Source organism: Geotrypetes seraphini, chromosome 6, assembly GCF_902459505.1.
Source record: "Geotrypetes seraphini chromosome 6, aGeoSer1.1, whole genome shotgun sequence".
NCBI lineage: Eukaryota > Metazoa > Chordata > Amphibia > Gymnophiona > Dermophiidae > Geotrypetes > Geotrypetes seraphini.
In genome coordinates this window covers 199,910,321-199,931,981 of record NC_047089.1, presented here as the reverse complement: position 1 = coordinate 199,931,981, position 21,661 = coordinate 199,910,321, and the positions used below count along the sequence as shown (strand labels likewise).

Sequence of the window (21,661 nt, the reverse complement as noted above, 5' to 3'; positions counted from 1 at the left end):
GAAAAAATCAAAATAACGCGAGCGGGAAGGCAAAAAAGGAGTGTTCAACAGCCGTTGAATACCACATGCGTCTTCTTCGCTCCGCGGAAACGAAGAAACTGGAGACCACGCACTCCTCCGTCGGGCGGGAAGGCACTCGCGCATGCGCGGTGCGGCCAACTAGAACTTTCTAGTTAAAAAGGTCCGTACCGGGGCTCCGTCGGTGACGTCACCCATACGTTAAGAATATGCTGCCTGCTTGTCCTGGGATAACCTGCCTGATAGGGCCCGATCTGGGGAGGTCCGACGAATTCCCAACAAGTAAATATGCAGATGGGGGTGATCGGAGGAGCGCCCCCAACTGCAGGCACAGATCGCTGTTAAGCAATCCCCGTGCATGCGCAGACCATCTGTAGATGGTCTGCGCATGCGCTAGACCTCCGGGCCCGGCTTAGATTTTTTTAAAAAAATGTTAGAAGCTTGTGGTTTTAACCTACTTAAAAGCCCGTGGGTTAAAACCATGGGCTTGCACTGCGGGGAAGGGTGGGAGTCGGGACAGGCAGGCGAATGAGGCAGGCAGTTTTCGGGGCAGGCAGGCATTCGAGGCAGGCAGGCGGGCAGGCATTCAGGGCAGTGGAAGAGTCGGGGCTGCAGGAGGTTTTCGGGCTGCAACTTTTTTTTTTTGCTTTTTTCATCGGGGCGGCAGGCAGAAGAAGAGCATGGGGCAGAGCGGGCAGGAGAAGAGAGCAGGGCATGCAGAGAGCAGGGCTTCCAGTTGGAAAGACGTTTTGACTGCTCCCCAGCAGTCGCTTTTTTAGGTGATCGGCCAGCCCAATTGGATCTGAAATTTGGTGTTGTGAATCGCGTCCCAGCCTACTTTGCATGCGTTTCACCTCATTTGCATGCACGGATTCAAAGTGGATCACAGGAGAGGTAAGTGAATCAGGCCGGAGGGAAACTTGATAGTAAAGGGGTCGCAAAGACTCAAGCACCCTTTATAGAATTAGGGCCATAGCATATATCTGGGAAAAACTTAAAATAAATCATAATGTAAATTACAATTAAGTACCAATATTTGTAAATACCTAAGCGGGTGCCTTTGGACGAGAGGTAAACACTATGTAAACAGATGAACTTGAGATTTGTAGCTGAATGATCAATCGGAGTACAGACACAATGCACGAATAACATGCACACTTAATAACGAATGGATGGTTGTGTCTAATATGAATCTTTATAATTCAATAAGTCGTGTGCTCTAATGGACGTACTTTAATGCACTCATGTGAAATAAAGAAACATTTTTTGAATTTTGGTGCCTGCAATTTTTCATCGCTTTTGTGTGAACCATCATTCTAAACTGTCATTATTTTTGTTGCAATTCCTGTCTCGTAAGTCTTCAATTAACACTTGATTTAATGGTAGATTTAAAGGGAATAATATTTTCACCCCCAGACAAGATGAGTGCAAAAAGAAAGAGTTATTCCATCAAGTACAAGAAAGGAATTGTGGAAGATTCCTGGGGCAAGAATTTTAGAGCTTTCTGCAAAGAGAAGAAGTTGGATTTCTGAATGGTCCGAAAATGGCAAGCAGAGTACGATAACCTCAGTCAACATGTGGATGAGGGAAATGCTAAGAAGTGCAAGTGTGGATCCGATTGGCAACCATTATTTTCTGAGCTGGAAGACATCATCTGTGAATGGATTGCTGACAGGAGAGCAAAGGCTTTGGTTGTGCGCAGGACTGATAGTCAAGCATTTGCCCTTGCAATGACACCGGAGATAGACATATCAACAGAAGAATTCAAAGCATCACAACACTGGCTTACTTCAGCGATATGAACTGTCTCTAAGAAGATTTACACTATTCAAGCTGGAAGATACTGAAGTTATTAAACGTGCACTTGCATTCTAGTCCTTTGTTGATGGCATCAACTTTTTTAAATACCAACTCTCCAACATGATTGTTATGGTTGAAACCACAGTGTTTATGGACCAAGGATCTCAAACAACAATTGATCAGAGAGGTGCCTCGTCACTGGTTACAAAAGTGAGCGTGTTAGCTGTGTTTTGGCAATTCACCTGGATGGAAAGAAAGTCCCACCTCTAATCATCACTAAGGACAAGAAAGATAAAATTGAACATGTTTCAGGCATTTATGTTCTTGAAACTGAAAAAGCCTGATGCACACAAGCAATTATAAGGAAGTGGGTCGATTTATAATGCTGCCACTTGTTTTGCGAGGTGGCCAAAGAGGTCTGCTAGTCTGGAATTCAGCCAACACTCATAGCGCTAAAGACATAAAGAACTTCCTTACAGAGAGAAGAATAGATCAAATATTGATTCCTGCAGGAATGACTGCCTATCTCCAGACTCTTGATATTGCAATAAATAAGCCATTCAAGGGCCATTTACAGATGGAAATCAATGACTACACTGAAAATCAAATGGAGAGAAATCAGCATGGAAACTTTGTGAACCCTAGCCTGCAAGAAGTCATGTCTTGGGTGAAGAATCCATGGGATAAAATAACTGACAGCTGTGTTGCCAATGCACTACGAGCAGGTTACATGGACAAGAAATGCTCATTTAAGGAGAGCTATATTGCTGGACATGAGAGATTGGGGCAGATGGTTCTATAGGAAATGGAGTTGCAAGAAATTCAGGCTTGAATTCGGGGTTTGGAGAGTTATGACGATGTTCCAGAAGAAGATAGACATGACTGTATTTGAAAATATGACAAAGCGATTAATCAAAAATTTAATAATAATAATAATAATAAACTTATTTGAATACATGTAGATTTTTGTACATGAAAAAATAAGACATCCCCTGAAAATAAGCCCTAATGCAGGGGTGTCCAACCTTTTGGCTTCCCTGGGCCACATTGGCCCAAAAAAATGTTTCTGGGGCCGCATAAACGCGCAAACGCTACAGCAAGACAGAGGAGGGAGCCGGCAAGACGGTAAACATCCGATGGCAGCAGAGGAAAACACTGCATCACCCTCGACCGGGGCCGCACAAAATACTTCACCGGGCCACAGGTTGGACACCCTGCCCTAATGCTTCTTTTGGAGCAAACATTAATATAAGACCCTGTCTTATTTTCAGGTAAATACGATAGTTGATATCTCTTAACACCCAACTCAGCCACCTGCACAAATATGGCCAATTTTAGCATACACTTGGCTTGCCAATTATCTAAGAGAAACAGTGTGTTAAATGTTCCTGTGCATTCGGAAAATAATGTGGGATATTGAAGACTTTCCTCTACCATTCTGCAATGTAAATCTTTAGTCAAATATGTAGTTAGTGCACTGTACCTGCCCCTTGGAAATAATCAGTTTACAGCCCCATCAACAATGCAACATATTTCTGCTTTATAACATTTCAAATTTACATCATGTGTGTAAATATTCAAATTAGCAGTACATGTACTCTGGGGATAATTTACTGCTGCAGAAGTCACTGTGAGCACCCAATTAATTTAATTACATACCCTATACAACCTTGCTTGTTTTGCTGTCTGACTTTCAAGTAGGGACAATATAGCTACTCTCTGGTGAAACCCAATGGAAGGGGTTCCAAGATAACCAAATTAGAAGAGAAATCTTTCATTCGCAATTTCTTAAAGTAACACATGCATAATACAGCCAGATAGAGCTTTCTAAAAAAAGAGTAAAACATTGACTTATATATAATGCATGAGGTCAGAAATGTTTAAGAGTTACCTTAGCTCAACGGGGTCAAACACCAGCTTGACATCATTGATAATATTTGGTAGATACTTTAAAGCTGCTCCCTAAAAACAAATAAAAGATGCTTTTCTGAATTATTTGTGATGACAGAAGATTGAAAGACATTCTACATGAGAAGAAAAATATAAAACAATAGCTGGTGGAATCTTACAGACTAAGTCTTATTGAGGCAGAGGTTTTCTAAGGTAAAAGTCCACTTCATCTAGAAGAGTCTTTAACACAATAAATCTGTCAAGTAGGCTGTAAGATGTCATCAAGTGTTGGTCTTGTTACTACAAACTAACAAGGCCTATCCTCTGGAAATTTTATCTGAGAACAGTAAATGTTGGGATGATCAGGAAGAGTTGGGGAGGAAAGAGCAAAATCTACTCTATGCTTGAATAAAAACTCTTTTGATACCACTCTTGTGTCATTATATCAGCAAGGAAGGAGCATAGCTATTACTGACTACCCACTGTGTTTGTAAAGAGGGAATGGAAAATATATTTACATTGGTGTGACATACAAGACTCCGTCAAAGACGGAAGACATGGACAGAGATTTAATAATAGATATTCAAAATATATCTAAAAAAGGGGAAGTTTTAATAATAGTTGATTTTAACATGCAGGATGTTGATTGGGGTATCCCTATTGTGGGGTCATTTATAAGTAGGGAGATCCTGGATTCTCTACAAGGAGAACTGTTTCAGCAGTTGGTAATGGAACCCAAGCGGGATGGAGTCATACTGGGCTTATTGCTTACAAACGGGGAAAGTGTTTCTGATGTTACAGTGGGTGATCATCTGGCATCCAGCGATCACTGCATGGTACAGTTTAATATTGAGATGGATATAGAGAGGGCTCATTCAAAAGTAAAGGTTCTAGACTTTAAAAAAACAAAATTTGTTCAGATGGGGGATTACGTCAAGGAATTGTCTGGATGGGAACATCTAGAAGGAGTAGAAATGCAGGGGGCAAAACTGAAAGGAGTTATTGTAAGGTGACAGACCTTTTTGTGAGGCAAGTAAGTAAAAGGAAAAGAAGGCCGCTTTGGTTCTCAAAAGTAGCAGCTGAGAAGATAAGGAATAAGAGATTAGCTTTTATAAACTACAAAAGATTGCAGAAAGAGAGACAGGCAAAAATATCTGGAAAAGTTAAGAGAGGCTGGTCGAGTAGTCAGGAAAGCAAAGATCAAATGAAAGAAAAATATCTGATTCGGTAAAATGGGGATACAAGACATTTTTTTTTTAGATATATCAGTGATAGGAAGAAGTACAAAAGTGGCTTTGTGAGACTCAAAAATGAAGGGGAGAAATATGTAGAAGCTGCGGAACCGCAGAAGACAAACGTGAATAGGGATGGAGTAATGGTAGACCCTGATCGATTTTCAGAGGATTGTGTTCATGAGGAGCTAGCTAAATTAAGGTAAACAAAGCAATGGGGCCGGATAGTGTACATCCGAGGGTGCTGAAGGAACTTAGGAAAGTTCTGGTGGCTCTGCTGACTGGCCTTTTCAATGCTTCTCTAGAGTCAGGAGTGGTACAAGAGGACTGGAGAAGGGTGGATGTGGTCCTTCTACACAAAAGTGGAAGTAAGGAAGATGTAGGGAATTACAGGTCAGTAAGTCTGACTTCTGTGGTAAGCAAATTAATGGAAACACTTTTAAAACAGAAAATGGTGAAGTTTCTGGTATCCGGTGGATTACAGGACTGAATGCAACAATTTCTTTGACTAGGTGACCAGAGAATTGAATAGAGGGAGTGAGCTAGATGTGGTGTATTTAGATTTTAGCAAAGCCTTTGACAGTGTTCCACAAAGACGTCTAATAAATAAACTGAGTGCCCTAGGGATGGCTCCCCAAAGTGATGGGCTGGGTCAGGAACTGGTTGAGCAGAAGATGGTCAATGGAGATTGCTCTGAGGAAAGGTATGCTACCAGTGGTGTGCTTCAAGGTTCTGTTCCTGGGCCTGTTCTTTTTAACATTTTTATAAGCGATATTGCTGAAGGGCTATCAGGTAAGATTTGCTTCTTTGCTGATGATACCAAAATCTGCAATAGAGTACACACCCTGGATGGTGTGAATGACATGCAGTAAGACCTAGCGAAGCTTGAAGAATGGTCTGAAATTTGGCAGCTAAAATTTAATGCTAACAAATGAAAGATCATGCATTTGGGCTTGCAAACTGCGAAGGAATGGTACAGTTTAGGGGGTGAAGAACTTATGTGCACAATGGAAGAGCGGAACTTGGGTGTGATTGTATGTGATGACCTTAAGGTGGCCAAACAGGTTGAAAAGCTGATGGCAAAAGCTAGAAGAATACTAGGGTGCATAGGAAGAGGTATGGCCAGTAGGAAAAAGGCTTTGATGCCCCTGTGTAATACTCTGGTGAGACCTCATTTAGAATATTGTGTACAATTCTGGAGACCACAATAACCTCAAATGAATAGCCTTTTTGCTCTAAGGCAGGGCTGCCCAAGTCCGGTCCTCAAGATCTAACGGCAGGCCAGGTTTTCAGGATATCCACAATGAATATGCATGAGAGAGATTTGCATACCAAGAAGGCAGTGCAGGCAAATCTTTCTCATGCATATTTATTGTGGATATCCTGATAACCTGGCCCGCCAATAGATTTTGAGGACCGAACTTGGGCAGCCCTGCTCTAAAGCTTCTTGCTCAAGAGCCATGCTATAAGAGCAAAGTGCTCTGGATCCTCCAGGGCGATGGGACCATGTGAGAAAAGATTCAGATGACAAGGAAGCCTGAGAGCCACGTCCCTCTGCAGAAGAACTAAGTCTGTGTACCACAGCCTCCTTAGCCAATCTGGAGACACTAGGATCACTCGACCTGGGTGCATTCTGACCGTTTGAAGCATTCTGCCTATCGTTGACCACAGGGGAACACATATATGAGCTCCTCCACAGGTCAGGCCTGGACTAGAGTATTAGCCCAGCACTTCTAGGCTCGTATCTTCAGCTGAAGAAATGAGCCACCTTTTTGTTTGATGCTGAGGCCAAGAGGTTGAACATTGGATGCCCTCAGCACCTGACTATGCAATCAAAGGCCCACCAAAAAAGAAAACACTCCCAAGAATCCAAGGTCTGTAAACTTAGGAAGTCCACCTGTACATTCTGCACCCTGCACCTTCCATCCAGACCCCGAGTGAAGCTGGGCCCTCAGACCCGCACTGGAGATGTGTGACATCATGGGGGTAGGAATGCAGTCAGTTCTGATCCTGGATAAACTGCCACAGGATCAGCTCAGTCAACGCTCAAGCCCACTGAGGACAGAATCTGGGGCAAGTCACTCATACCCACTGAAGACAAACCTGGGGCAAGATTGCTCCTAAGGCTATGGACCCTGAGCTCTGAGAACTACTGATGCAGACTGGCCACACAGAAATCATGCAAGGCATGTGTCTTCAGGCTGCAGACCTCAACCCTGAGAGTTTACAGTATATCTTCTTGTAGCCAGAGATGCCCCGGGGTGACCAGCACCGAAGGCCTCTGACCAGATAATAAAAACATGAAAAAAACTAAAGATTAAACTCGAGCAGAACAAACAAACTCCTTGCTTGTAGAGAGAAAGACTGAGGGGGAGAAGCTCATCCCAGGTGGAACATGAAAACAAAGAGTGGGCTCTCTATAACCCTTGTGACTGGTAGGGGTTAAAACCTGATGCTCAAGACTACCAGTCCTGTTGCACAAGAATTATCCTTAGCTATTGCTCTCTTGTACTAACTGCTTTCTCTGAGGTACTGTAGTTTTATGGTATTTTCCATATTTCTACCTGATAAAGTTAGAGCTTCTAATGAGTCTATGGGGCAATGTTCATGCTATAGCTGCAAGAATACCCTGCCATGGGCCTAAAAGCCAATGCTGTTTTCTGATAAATAGGGCTTCTGTTTCAGTGCATATATTTAGATCTGCAAAATGAAATTCCCTTGACCTCCCCTCCACCATATTTGGCAGGCAGAAGAAGTATAAGTAATGTGAACAGGACCCACATTTTTATCCATGGAGGAGGTAGATGATTTTCAAAGGGGGCTTTTCTGACAGGAAATTCCAAATTACCTGCAGAAATACTTTTGAAAATTACTCTCCTAATAGCTTTCATCATTGTTAGCAGGGTTATAAAATGGCTCCTGATCAGGCTGTTGATTACTGAGTCTTGGTTGTTTTGCCCTTTCTACAAGAAAGTTATGGCCACAAACTGAAACATACAAAGGATGCACACTAAGACCGAGCAAGCCGTGCCCCTCAAGATATTGAACTATCTGTTAATCATACTCTATTTCCAAATAGCACAAAATGGCACGTCAAACGAACCTTGATTTTGACAGCCTCCTCCAGGGGTCTTTCCATCAGGGTATTGAAAGACAGAAAGAGCATGCGAATAGCACTGTTAAATTCGTCCCCATCTTCACTTTTACCATAAAACCTGAAAATTCAAAGTAAGAATGTAATGAATTTGCTGTCTAAAATTTGAATCTCTGTGAACTGTGATATCTTTTAGAAAGTCACAAAAAATGATGGCAGTAAACAAGCTTTTAATTTTAATATTATTTGTTTAATTTTTTTGTGATGTAGTTAGTTTTATTGTATATTTTATTGATTTTGTGAACTGTTTTGTTACTGTTTTATTGTATGTTTTAATGATTATGTGAACCGCTCTGTTATTATATAAGGAGTTCCGCAGGGTTCTCCACTTTCTCCCTCACTGTTCAATGTTTATTTGGCATCCATGGGCAATAAACCAACAAGTGTAGGCTTGAAACTATATAATTATGCAGATGATATAACTATTGTAGTCTCTATTTCTTTGTTAACATTGCATACTCAACATTTTGTATCATCCATAATTAAGTTTGTTGAGCAATGGTTAAAAGAATTTAGATTAAGGGCCTGTTTTACAAAGCCGCGCGGCAACAGCCCCAAAATCCTTTAAATCTCTATGGGCTTTGGGGCCGTTACCGCGCTGCAGCCGCTAGCGTGGCTTTGTAAAACAGGCCCTAAAGTTAAACTCTAATAAAACTAAGATTTTTTTTGGCAAGTCCAGCTAATAAGATTAAAGAAAATTCTTTAACGTTGAATGGAATTAATTGTCCTATCAGTCCAGTTATTGAAATCTTTGGAGCACATCTTGACCGAAACTTATCGTTCGATGCACAACTTGATGCTTTAGTAAAGTTTTTTCACACTATGGAAGCTTCGCATAATTAAATCTTATTTTGACTTTTCATCTTTTAGATTAATTGTGCAATCCTTGGTTCTGAGTACTTTAGACCATTGTAACATTATTTATCTAGGTTCTTATCAAAAAATCACTAGGAGGATGTGAATCATCCAAAATACGGCTGTGCATCTGTCTAATCTTCAGTCTAAAAAAAATCAGAACACGTAACGCCATACTATCGAAAGTGGAGGCAAGAATAATTATTAAATTGGTCTGTATTTGTTATAAAAAATTATATGGTCTTATACCAAGTTACCTTTTAAATCATTTTGAACTAGTAGAAAATAGGCGTTCTTCATGAAGCACAACCTTATTTTTTCCCCCTCAATAAAAGGTTGTGTCAAAAGTAGAGGCAAGAATAATTATTAAATTGGTCTGTATTGTTATAAAAAAATTATATGGTCTTGAATGGAAAAATTTTAGTAATTAGCATAGTTTGCCATTCTTATGTTTTCAGGTAGATTTCCTTGGACACCAGGCTGCTCAGTGGTATAAATTGATATCTGAATTTTTAAACAAAAAAACAAAAGTTGGTCTACGTGACATTTGGAGCATTGAGATAAAGCATCAAATTAATGCGTCTCAATGGCCACAAATTTGGTTTTGGAGGATGAAATGTACGTTGTCAGCATCTATGAGACAAACATGGTTTTTTTTTATTGCATTGAGTTTTTTGGACCCCAGTTCGTCTAGATAAAGTAGATAGTTTTAAGTCTAATAGATGCTGGCATTGTCATCTTGAAGCTGGAACATTGGATCATTTAATATTCTATTGTCCTTTGATAATGGAATTTTGAAGATCTATTTGGGATCAAGTTAATAATTTATTAGAAAATCCAGTGGCTTTATCATATGACAAATGGAACATTTATGAGAGCAAAAAGTCAAATTTCAGCAAAAAATAACAAACTTTTGCTTATAATGATGGGAGTTGCCATGCAGCTTATCCTAAAGAATTGGAAAAATTGGGATAAATTATTCATTTTGGTGGGAATCCCTATGTTATGTTTTTAAAATGGAAAGGTTCATATATACTCAAATATACCCCTTTCCCCCATAAATGCTGAGATGTATTTCTGCGCATAGTGATATTATGCAGCTATGCTTAGTTGGTCAGACAGTAGGGACATTTTTAAACAGAGGAACTGATACCGTGATAAGGCAGCTAGATTGCATTTGGTTCCTCTAGACTAGGGGTAGGGAACTCCGGTCCTCGAGAGCCGTATTCCAGTCGGGTTTTCAGGATTTCCACAATGAATATGCATTGAAAGCAGTGCATGCAAATAGATCTCATGCATATTCATTGTGGAAATCCTGAAAACCCGACTGGAATACGGCTCTCGAGGACCGGAGTTCTCTACCCCTCCTCTAGACACAATACACTAGTAATAATACATGTCAATTTGGTTATAAAAAAACTCCAAAAGCTGTGAAATACCCACCCTTTCCCTGTCCCAGGCATTTCCTCTTACACATGGAAATGCCTTTGAGTTTTCCCCATTTATTTGGTGGCTCTAAAGTCTCTGGGAGCAAGAGAGGCGCTGGTCTGCAACTCAGAGCAGCAATACAAGAGCTGACCAGCAACTGCAAAGTTTAGCAAAGTCTTTATTAACCACAACACTTTATGAATAAAACAATGCCTGGCATGGCCATGTTTCACCCACAAAAGGGCTGCATCAGAAATCTTACAGGAAAGAATAAAATCAGACATTTCCTTTAAATAAATAGACTTAGGGCTCCTTTTACTAAGGTGCACTAGCGTTTTTAGCGCACAAATGAAATTACCATGCGCTACACCGCACGGTATGCTTCTAGAATAACGCCAGCTCAAAGCTGGCGTTAAGGTCTAGCGTGTGCGGCAATTTAGCGTGCCCACTATTCCGTGCATTAAGGCCTTAACGCACCTTAGTAAAAGGAGCCCTTCGTCTGTGGAAACCTACAGAATTAAAACTCCCAGCCACGTTGGGCATTGCTATATTCATAAACTGCTGTGGTTAATAAAGACTTTGCAAACCCTTTGCTGTTCTTAGGCAGCTCTTATATTGCTCTAAAGTCTTTGGAACAGTTCTGTTATTACCTCAGGTACAGGACCCGGGACTGCACAACGAAACGGAAGAGGTACTTCAGTGCTTTCAATGAGGTGAACAGTTGTTCGCTCTGGGTGGAATTCTCTGCGCTTCCCAAGTAACAGTTCAGCACTTTTGTGAGTTTTCTTTGGACAGAATGAAGGATGAGTAAGTAAATTTACAGAGAGACAGCAAATAATCATTAGATAGCATGTATTGCAGAGCTCCATTCATAGTCAGAACTTTGGTTAGTCTTTCTATCAAAATAGTTAACACGCACACTCTCTCTCTCTCTGCCTTTGCTACAACGAAATCACTGATCAGCCCACATGAGCAGTATTGTCACTAGGAGGCCTAGCAGATGAAGAATCCATAAGGTATAATTTTTAATTTATTTATTTAAAAAATTTCTATACTATTTAGCACTAAATGATTTACATACATAAAATGGAAGGATCAACATCTAAGTTTGTGTGTCTAGGGAATGTAGAAAAATATTTTGCTCTGTTGTCAAGTTATCACTGTTTAATGAATGCAACATCTGTAAGGAACAAGATCACTAATAGACATGATTTACTCAATGAACCTGAAAATGTCTTGCTTAATTAGTTTGTCCCTCCAATTGCTTACCTGCTCATAAATCATGGCATGGTATCAATTTATACTTGGGGAATCTGCCTGGCTCATTGACCTCTTCAGTTAATGGCTATGCATGATTTGCCTCTTACTGAAGCTCAGGCTGCAGTGGAACAGAGTGACTGCCTAATGCTTAGAGCACCCAGGGTTCAAATCCCACTGATATTCATGATCTTGGGCAGTTTGTTTACATAGTAACATAGTAACATAGTAGATGACGGCAGATAAAGACCCAAATGGTCCATCCAGTCTGCCCAACCTGATTCAATTTAAATTTTTTTTTTTTTTCTTCTTAGCTATTTCTGGGCGAGAATCCAAAGCTTTACCCGGTACTGTGCTTGGGTTCCAACTGCCGAAATCTCTGTTAAGACTTACTCCAGCCCATCTACACCCTCCCAGCCATTGAAGCCCTCCCCTGCCCATCCTCCTCCAAACGGCCATGCACAGACACAGACCGTACAAGTCTGCCCAGTAACTGGCCTAGTTCAATCTTTAATATTATTTTCTGATTCTAAATCTTCTGTGTTCATCCCACGCTTCTTTGAACTCAGTCACAGTTTTACTCTCCACCACCTCTCTCGGGAGCGCATTCCAGGCATCCACCACCCTCTCCGTAAAGTAGAATTTCCTAACATTGCCCCTGAATCTACCACCCCTCAACCTCAAATTATGTCCTCTGGTTTTACCATTTTCCTTTCTCTGGAAAAGATTTTGTTCTACGTTAATACCCTTTAAGTATTGCCTCAGGAAATTTAGATTGCAAGCCCTCTAGGGAAAGAGAAATAGCTGCTGTACCTGAATGTAATTCATCTTGAGCTACTAGTGGAATAAAGCAACCAAAATCCAATTCCCTTTCCAGCACGAGCCGAGGAATGGAATGCTATAATTCTTTGTGATTTGAACTTATAATATTGACAAGCAACCCAACAGTAATGAGCTTTGTAGGTTTTGTGAACTACAGAACCTACACATTTTCACAGGTACATTCTTGATGTACTGTTTATACCTGAATGCTTAATTAGCTTCAGTCACTGGTAATTTCTCCTTTGAGACAGTTTCATGGTTCAATCACTTTTCAATCACATTGATTCTTTGTTCCAGTTAACAAAAAGAAACAATCTATAATTGACCACTGGTCAAAGAAATACAACTACACGTATTGATAATTCCAATTTTAAAGATGGACGGATTTCTCAGCTAGATATTCCTGCAGATATTAATATTGGGCAGACAGCCTCTATCTATACGGTATGAATCATTGACTCAGGCCTTAGCTGAGATTGACATTTGTGAGAAAAAACTTGCTAATTATGCCTCACCTTCACCTTGATTCTCTACTAAATTAAAAAATAGATAAGAATCACCTAAGCAGAGTCGAAAGGAATCAGGATATCCCTTTTTCCATCCCAGTTCAAGCAGATTATATTATTCAGCTTGAAAAATATCAAAATGCCACTAATGTGCATAGGAATAGCCTAGTGGTTACAGCTTTGAACCAGAGAGACCAATGTTCAAACCCACTGACACTTTTTGTAACATCAGTAAACCTCTTAACCCTCCATCTTGTAAATCTCTCCAACTTGCAAACTCTCGGGAAAGGGAACTACCTTGTGTACTTGAATGTAGCTCACTTTGAGCCACCACTGGATAGATGTGAGCTAAAAAATATTCAATTGGCTGTCAAGAAAAGATTTTTCTTGACAAAATTTAAAAAACACAGGTGCATGTTCTGGAGAACTGTATTCTGTTCTTAAACAACTGATATGATCCTACCATGAAAACTGAATATTTATATTCATCAAGTGTAAGATCTTTACCCGATTTACTTTTTTAAGAAAAATTTTGTAGTTTTGTTTCAGATATAATAGTGGGAGTGCAACTGTAAAACCCAGAATTGATGATAATCAGTGGGAATCTGTTTCTTCTGATGACGCTGTCATTTTTATTATGTCTTTTACATAACTGAACTTGTGTAAACATAGTTTATTCTCTTTGTTCAAAAGTACTTTGGAATATGTTATAGCAGAGGTAGGCAATTCTTGTCCTCGAGAGCCGGAGCCAGGTCAGGTTTTCAGGATATCCACAATGAATATGTATGAGATGGGTTTGCATGCACTGCCTCCTTGAGATGCAAATCTATCTCATGCATATTCATTGTGGATATCCTGAAAACCTGACCTGGCTCCGGCTCTCAAGGACCGGAATTGCCTACCCCTGTGTTATAGCATCAAAACCAATGGTCATGAATGATTTCTAATCAGAGGGCTCTTTATCTGTTTCACTGAAACAGGCTTCTGGTTGTCACGTTTAAAAAAACAAAAATCAAATTTAGATCTATTGGATCTGGTTACTGCCATATTTAATCTATTCCTTTCTTTTGTCTAAAGTCATTTTAAAACAGCTTTAAGAATTTATAGCTGACTAGGAGATCCCTTTCAATTCAGATTTTATCCAGCTCATAGTACAGAATCGCTGTTGCTGTCAACACTGAATATAAGTCGGCAGGATTTTGATTTTCATTCCCCCCTCCCCTTTTATAAAACCGTAGCATGGTTTTTAGCACCGGCCACGGTGGTAACCGCTCTGACGCTCACAGAATTATGAGCTTCGGAGCTGTTACCGCCACGGCTGGCACTAAAAACCGTGCCACAGTTTTGTAAAAAAAAAGGGGGTATTAGATACCTTGGTGGCCTTTGCTGCTATCATCCATGATATCTTGCGCTCTCATTTGCCCAATTTAGGCATGACTTTCACATTTCATTTGTTTAGGGCTCCTTTTAATAAGCTTTGGAAAACACTCTTGTGTGTCTACTGCAGCTTCAGGATATGCTGAAGCGTTCTGCAGTAATTCTGCAGGATGCTTCAGCAAACCACTAGCTAAAAAATAAATTTTATTTTTTCACAGAGAGGGTATATCTAGGGCAGGGATCTCAAAGTCCCTCCTTGAGGGCTGCAATCCAGTCGGGTTTTGAGGATTTCCCCAATGAATATGCATTGAAAGCAGTGCATGCACATAGATCTCATGCATACTCATTGGGGAAATCCTGAAAACCTGACTGGATTCCGGCCCTCAAGGAGGGACTTTGAGACCCCTGATCTAGGGGGCTAGAGAGTGGGCATTTTTTGTATTGGTAAGTGCTCACACTCTAATATTTTTTTAATAATTCTTTATTCATTTTGAAACTTAAAATAGCGCATACATGAATACATTACAGAATATATTATAAAAAGCACTTACAACTTTCAATAAAATATATAAATAATATTTTCACTCCCCTCTTATTTCCATATAATCAAGAAAACAATCCCAATATAATATCTCCCTCCCTCCCATCCCCCTTCCTGGATGTGTAAATTCTAATCAGGAGTAAAGGGAAACATCATTCAAGTAGTATCAATAAAGTCAGTCAATGGACCCCATATCTGTTTAAACCATTTATTACCTCCTTGCATAAATATCATTTTTTCGTATCTATAAACTAAACATGATGAGCTCACAATCTAATTTTTGTCAATGGCGTTGCTCTAATAGTAAGAGAAAGGCCATTAATTTAGAAAATGGAAAATAGGCCATTTCCTAGCTGTATTAAAAAATGGCCTATGGGTACACTATGGACATTTTTTTTAGCGCAGCAAAAGGAACTCTTAAAAGAATTGTAGATAACAAATACAAATATGATCTAATTAATATTCAGGATTATGCTCATTTTGCAATGCTTTTATAGGTTTGTGCATATATTTAAATCTCGTATCTATAGGGATATATAGGGATGCATCTAGTATTGTCTTTATGCTGTGAACACGATTTCCATTATTCATGGTTGTTATCCCCCTCCCGGACCTCACTACAACTTACTTTTTAAAGCCACAACTTACTTAGGACCGACTTTGATCCCCCCCATCTCCTGGACCCCTCCACACTTACATTTTAAAGCCTGGTGGTCTAGCGGTGAAGTGGGGCAGGAAAGATCTTCCTACACGCCTGCTCCGGTGCAGAGCCACAAACATAAATGGCTGCTGCGAGTTCCCACGAGACTAGCGGGAACTCACAGCAGCCATTTAAGTTCGCGGCTCTGCATGGGGCAGGAACATAGGAAGATCGCTCCTGCCCCACTTCACCGCTAGACCACTAGGCTTTAAGAAGTAAGTTGTGGAGGGAGGCAGTAGGAGGCAGGGGTGGGTCAGAGTTAGTCCTAAAATTATTTGCAAATTTTTCTTATTTGTGGGCCAGCTTTGCCCCTAGTCATCACGAATATGGAGGGAGGAGAGTACTACTTAGGAAGGCAACAAAAGCAAAGCAGTAATCACGTGAGGCTGTTTTATCATTCTTCTACTTCTATCTTCTACTACTATTACTAAAACTTATTTCAATAATACAATGAAGGAACTGTATGCAAATGGATGTCATACGTATACATTGGGGAAATGCTGAAAACTCAACTGGGTTGCAACCCCGAGGTCAAGGTTGCTCTTCCCTGATCTAGTAAGCTACTTAATAGAAGACCTACCAGCAGTACAGGGAAGCCTGCTAGAGCTGAAACCTGTAGGAACACAAGTACCATGACAAGTTTATACTTACACGTATGCCAAGGTGGCACTGAAGTGCTTGTTAATATAAGTTTCGAGTACTGGATTAAAGTGCTGGAATTTGATGTCTCCAATCAGTGAAATGATAAATACCTGTCAGAAATCCAAGAGATGCTCTCAGCCATGTGGTAAGTCTTCCATTTATTTTCCTTTCCAATTGTTCAAGGCTCAGTAGATAATGGCTGCACACAGTGGCATAGTGAGGCGGAAGCAGAGGGGGGCGGACCGCCCTAGGTGCCACCCTAGCAGGGACACCGGCACCTCACCTCCTAACCGCCCAGCCACCTCTTCAAAATCTTCAGCAGTAGCATCTCCCAACTGCTGCTTGTGCTGGCCTGAGCTCTCCTTCTGACATCACTTCCTGGTCGCTTGACCAGGAAGTGACATCAGAGGGAGAGCCAAGTCCAGCACAAGCAGCAGTTAGGAGATGCTACTGCCGAAGATTTTGAAGAGGTACGCAGGGGAAGAGATATGCAGGGATGAGAGCGCATGACATGACGATGCCAGGTGCCACTACCCAGGGTACCGCCTTCCCTTGCTACAGCACTGGCTTCACTTCTACAGCATAACAACTATGAGACATCATCACATGCCTAGTAACGTTTTCTGCATTTCTACTGTATTCTCAAAAGATTCTAACATATTTGAATTAGATGAAGAAAAAGAATAGAATACGGGGAAAGAAAAGAGAAGTAAAACATTAAAGAAGCAAGGCTGCAGTGAATTTGGCTTTATTAATTACTGTCTTAAAATCAGTAAGGTTTAAAAGTTGACTCTGCAAGCAGAAATTGATGACCACTGATTCCCTTGACAAGTATTACAGATGCTTCAGTAATTGACTGTGCCAATTTAAAAAAACATATTAAAATGTCACTTAAAAAAAAAAATACAGCGCCTTTGTCCCAACTAAACAGATGCCTATGGCCACTGTAGGCATGGTTAACACTAGAATTGGCATTAGGTGTCCTTAGGCGCCTCTTTAGATGCAATTCTCATGGAAGGTGGGCACCAGAAATCTAGGCCTTTAAAACCCTGGCCTAAGTTTCTGGCACCTACCTTTCACGTAGCCACAATTCTCTAAATGGCACTATTGCATGATTGACATGTGATCAGCGGCCGTTTTGTAGGCGGCCGCTGATAATGGTATCATTTATAGAATCCGGTCCTCAGTGCACAGGGCAGACACTTACTGCACAGGCCTGCATATAGTGCAGGTGCACTAGTGCTTCCTGGCAATATATGTAACTTGGGCCCCAATGCTGTCCTCAGATAAAAATAATCAAGTCTTGTAGCAGTGGTACAGCCTCCTCATACCCCTCCCCCCCATTGAGCAGAACTCACTCCAAGCAGAATATGCCCCCAGCAGAGCCCCCTACCAAGAAACCTCCCTTCCTCATCCCCTTGGGACTCACCTAGGGGTTCTCCGGTATTCCAGTGTGGCAGGGCAGCAGTAATGCCTCCACTCCACACAACTGGCAGCAGGGGTTCAAAATGGCACCTTGGACCCCTAGTGCCAATCTCAAAGTACTACTAGTAGAAGGCCATTCAGACTTGGGACACTAGACTACTAGGGAACCCCCGGGTGAGTCTTTGGGGATAAGTTCAGGGAGGGAAGGCTGGGATATCTTCTTGGGTAGTTCTGCTTGGTGATGGGGAAAAGAAGATTGGAAGAGAGCTGCACTACTGCCCCAGCAGTCACATTTTTTTCCACCAAGGGCAGTTGATGCTCTTCCAGGCTGCTGATTGCATAGCTGCACAACCTGTCTTTATCTACTAAGTCTATTCCTTCATTATCTTGAATGTTTCGATCATGTCCCCTCTCAGTCTCCTCTTTTCAAGGGAGAAAAGGCCCAGCTTCTCTAATCTCTCACTGTAGGGCAACTCCTCCAGCCCCTTAACCATTTTAGTCGCTCTTCTCTGGACCCTTTTGAGTAGTACTGTGTCCTTCTTCATGTACAGCGACCAGTGCTGGATGCAGTATTCCAGGTGAGGGCATACCATGGCCCGGTACAGTGGCATGATAACCTTCTCCGATCTGTTCGTGATCCCCTTTTTAATCATTCCTAGCATTCTGTTTGCCCTTTTCACTGCCGCCGCACATTGCACAGACGGCTTCATTGACTTGTTGACCAGTACTTAGAAGTCTCTTTCTTGGGGTGTCTCTCCAAGTACTGCCCCAGACATCTTGCATTCATGTATGGGATTTTTGATACCGACATGCATCACTTTACACTTATGCACGTTGAACCTCATCTGCTATGTTGATGCCCATTCCTCAAGCCTGATTATGTCATGTTGCAGATCTTTGCAATCCCCCTGTGTTTTCACTACTCTGAATAACTTCGTATCATCCACAAATTTAATCACCTCACTCGTCGTACCTATGTCCAGATCGTTTATAAAGATGTTGAAGAGCACGGGTCAAAGCACTGAGCCCTGCGGCACCCCACTGGTGACGCTCTTCCAATCCGAATATTGTCCATTTACCCCCACTCTCTGTTTCCTATGCTCCAGCCAGTTTTTAATCCACCTGAGTATTTCACCCTCTATTCCATGGCTCTCAATTTTCCAAAGTAGTCGTTCATGCGGAACCTTGTCGAACGCCTTCTGAAAATCCAGATATAAAATGTCGCAATGTCTGCTCTCTCTCCGACCTTGATGGGGCTCTGATCATCCAATCATCCAGGTATGGGTGTACTTGTAGCCCTATCCAGTAGAGGTGAGCTGTGAATACCACCATCACCTTGGTGAAGGTACGCGAGGCTGTTGCCAACCTGAAAGATAAAGCCGCAAACTGGAAATGCCTTTGAAGAACATGGAATCCCAAATATTTCCTGTAGTCCAGGAATATGAAGATATGCCTCTGCCAGATCTAGGGAGGCTAAGAATTCCCTTGGAGCCACCGCTGCAATGACTGACTGAACCGTCTTCATGTGGAAACAGAGTATTCTCAGAGCCACATTCATGGACTTTAGGTCCAAGATTGGTTTCCAGTCTTCTATGTCTTTCTTAGGCTCTATGAAATATATGGAGTATCTGCCAGAGCCTGATTCTTCTTCGGGAACTGGTTCTATAGCTTGAATGTTCAATAGTCTTTGTACCATCGCACAGACCCTTGCCTCTTTTTCTGGCTGTCTGGTTGGAGAGTCGATGAACATATCTGAAGAAGGATGATAGAATTTGATCTTGTGACCTTCTCAAATAAGATCTAGGAACCAGCAGTACAAGGAAATTTGCTCCCATTCTCTCCAGAATGCTGACAGCCTCCCACTAATGTGCGGGAATGTGGCAGCCAACCTGGTGTCACTATGACATCTTAGAGGTTGTGCTGATGCGGAACCTGAGGGCTGTTGGCATTTGGAGTTGACAAATCTTTGTCTGGATCCATGATAAGATCTCTGAGTGGAGGAACTTGCATAGTACTGATGGGAACATTGTGAGGAACAAAAATTGCCTCTAATAGTGTGCATCAACCACATTGCCAACACACTACTTGCATGGACAAGAAGCTAAAATACTGTAATGCACACTATCTGACTTTTTAATATTGTTTTATTCGGTTGTTCTTGCAGCTTTGGAGTTTTTAGCTTGCATTTCACCAGCTGGGTAAATTTTTATTTCTTTTTTACATATGTATGATGTTTGGTTTTAAATTGATAGAAAGTAAATGTATGTAATTTATATTTATCTTCAATGTCTTTTATTATTTGAAATTATATATTATCCCAGGTTTTGAAATGATATTTTATTAAGAATGTCTTATTTTATGAATTGTGTTATTTATTTATTTTCCTTTTCATTTTAGCTTGCCCCTGATACAACCATATAGGTAAAATGCGGCCATGTTGAGCACATTTCTGTGTTCCTGGAAGTATTTTTAATAAAAACCTTTCATTTGGATCTTGTTTGCTTTGCTTCTTCGTTTTGCCACATGATGGATCTAGTGGACCAGCTGCCTTCTTGTTTTTCTACCCCTCCAATCCTCTAAGTCCTGCTCCACTTGGTCACCTAGGCTAGAAGTCGGCTTTCTCTGCAGCAGGGAGACTTCTGGAGAACAGGTGACCCCCATAGACCCCATAGACCTCAGACCGGCTTCTCTTGGGCTCTGCAGTGTCCACGCACCTGTGTTTCACACCTTCACTGTTTGAGGTCTCTGGGAGGGATTTTCTCCCTACCACTCAAACCTCATGCAGTTCCCCAGTCCTAGATGATTCAGAGGAGGCTGGACCCAAGGCTCCCACCCAGTGACATACCTAGGGTATGTGACACCCAGGGCCGACCATTTTTAAAACCCCCTCCCCCAATATAAAAAAATATTTTTAGCAATTTCATTTACTTATGTAATTTTCCTCATTTGGATTAATCCAAAACTTGAGATCTTTGGGCTGTCACTTAGATAGACACTGACTGAGGACTCCACTCCCACAGATCCTTGTGGCGTGACAGGTGGAGATTAAAACACAGGTGGCTCCCTGAAACCTAACAGGAGTCACACAGGGGCATCACAGCCTGTGCTTACGTCTCTAATAAATCAGAAGGCAAGCAGGCTCCCAGGGGAACAGACCCTGAACCTCAAAGAAGCCCAAGGCAGGTTGGATCATTAGGTACACCTGGGGATTGCCTTGCAAGCTGCAGTCTGCCCTTGCTGAGTCTGCATCCTCTCCCAGGCACGGTAACGCCCAAAATGGGGTCCTCCTGGCATTACAGTCTCACAAAACGGAGGAAAAATACTCAAAAATAATAAAACTGGACAAAGCAGATCAGAACACATCTTCTCAGTTTGCAAAAGGAAAAACTGGAGATGACACTATACTCCACTGGTGAGGAAGGAGATGAAAAATGTGACTGACATTTTTCTGAAGCAGTTTGTGAGCACAGATTGATCACCTAACGTACAGACTCTTGTGTTTATATAATAGAATGAGGTGGTTAACTTTTGCCCTGCCCCTAAATGCCACTAGCCCTTCTTCAAGTAATATGGATAATATTTGGCCAAATATTCACTCATATGACCACAATCTATCCATTTGCTGAGCAGCTGAATTTCAAACCAAAGTGCTTATGTGACCAGAATCCAATTCTGATTGCGTAATGCTTTGAATACTGAAGCCAGCATTCTATTGGAACATATAATCCATTGTTGCAGCTGAAGGCCAAGTTGGCAGTCAGGTACTCACTAGTGCATCAAACACCAAGAAGTCATAAGCATCGCTGCCCGACGTCTCCATCATTATGTTAAAAAGTGCATCAAGTGTGTCTTGTAGAAACTAGAGAAGGGAAAGATACAGGTTACACATTGCACATGCCTTCAGGCCCTTATTACATTCAAATCCCCCTTTACTAAGCAGAAGAACAGTGAAAAGGATAAGTCTTTGTAAATGTGGCTACTATATGTGACATACAGGTTTAAAGGTTCCCCCCA

General features: G+C 41.4%; 1 protein-coding gene across 4 annotated transcripts in view; it reads right to left on the bottom strand.

Moving 5' to 3' along the window:
* DOCK5 (dedicator of cytokinesis 5) overlaps window positions 1-21,661 on the bottom strand; it is a 271,412-nt gene that overhangs the window by 94,823 nt on the left and 154,928 nt on the right. For all 4 annotated transcript variants that reach the window (XR_004539947.1, XM_033950084.1, XM_033950083.1 and 1 more), the window contains exons 20-24: window positions 21,417-21,506; window positions 16,232-16,332; window positions 11,028-11,162; window positions 8,044-8,155; window positions 3,710-3,780 (exon numbers count right to left, since the gene is read on the bottom strand). Coding sequence is in view for 3 of the 4 variants with exons in the window: in XM_033950084.1 (XP_033805975.1) it covers window positions 3,710-3,780; window positions 8,044-8,155; window positions 11,028-11,162; window positions 16,232-16,332; window positions 21,417-21,506 (509 nt within the window). In the remaining variant the exon portion in view is untranslated. The remainder of the gene's footprint in view (window positions 1-3,709; window positions 3,781-8,043; window positions 8,156-11,027; window positions 11,163-16,231; window positions 16,333-21,416; window positions 21,507-21,661) is intronic.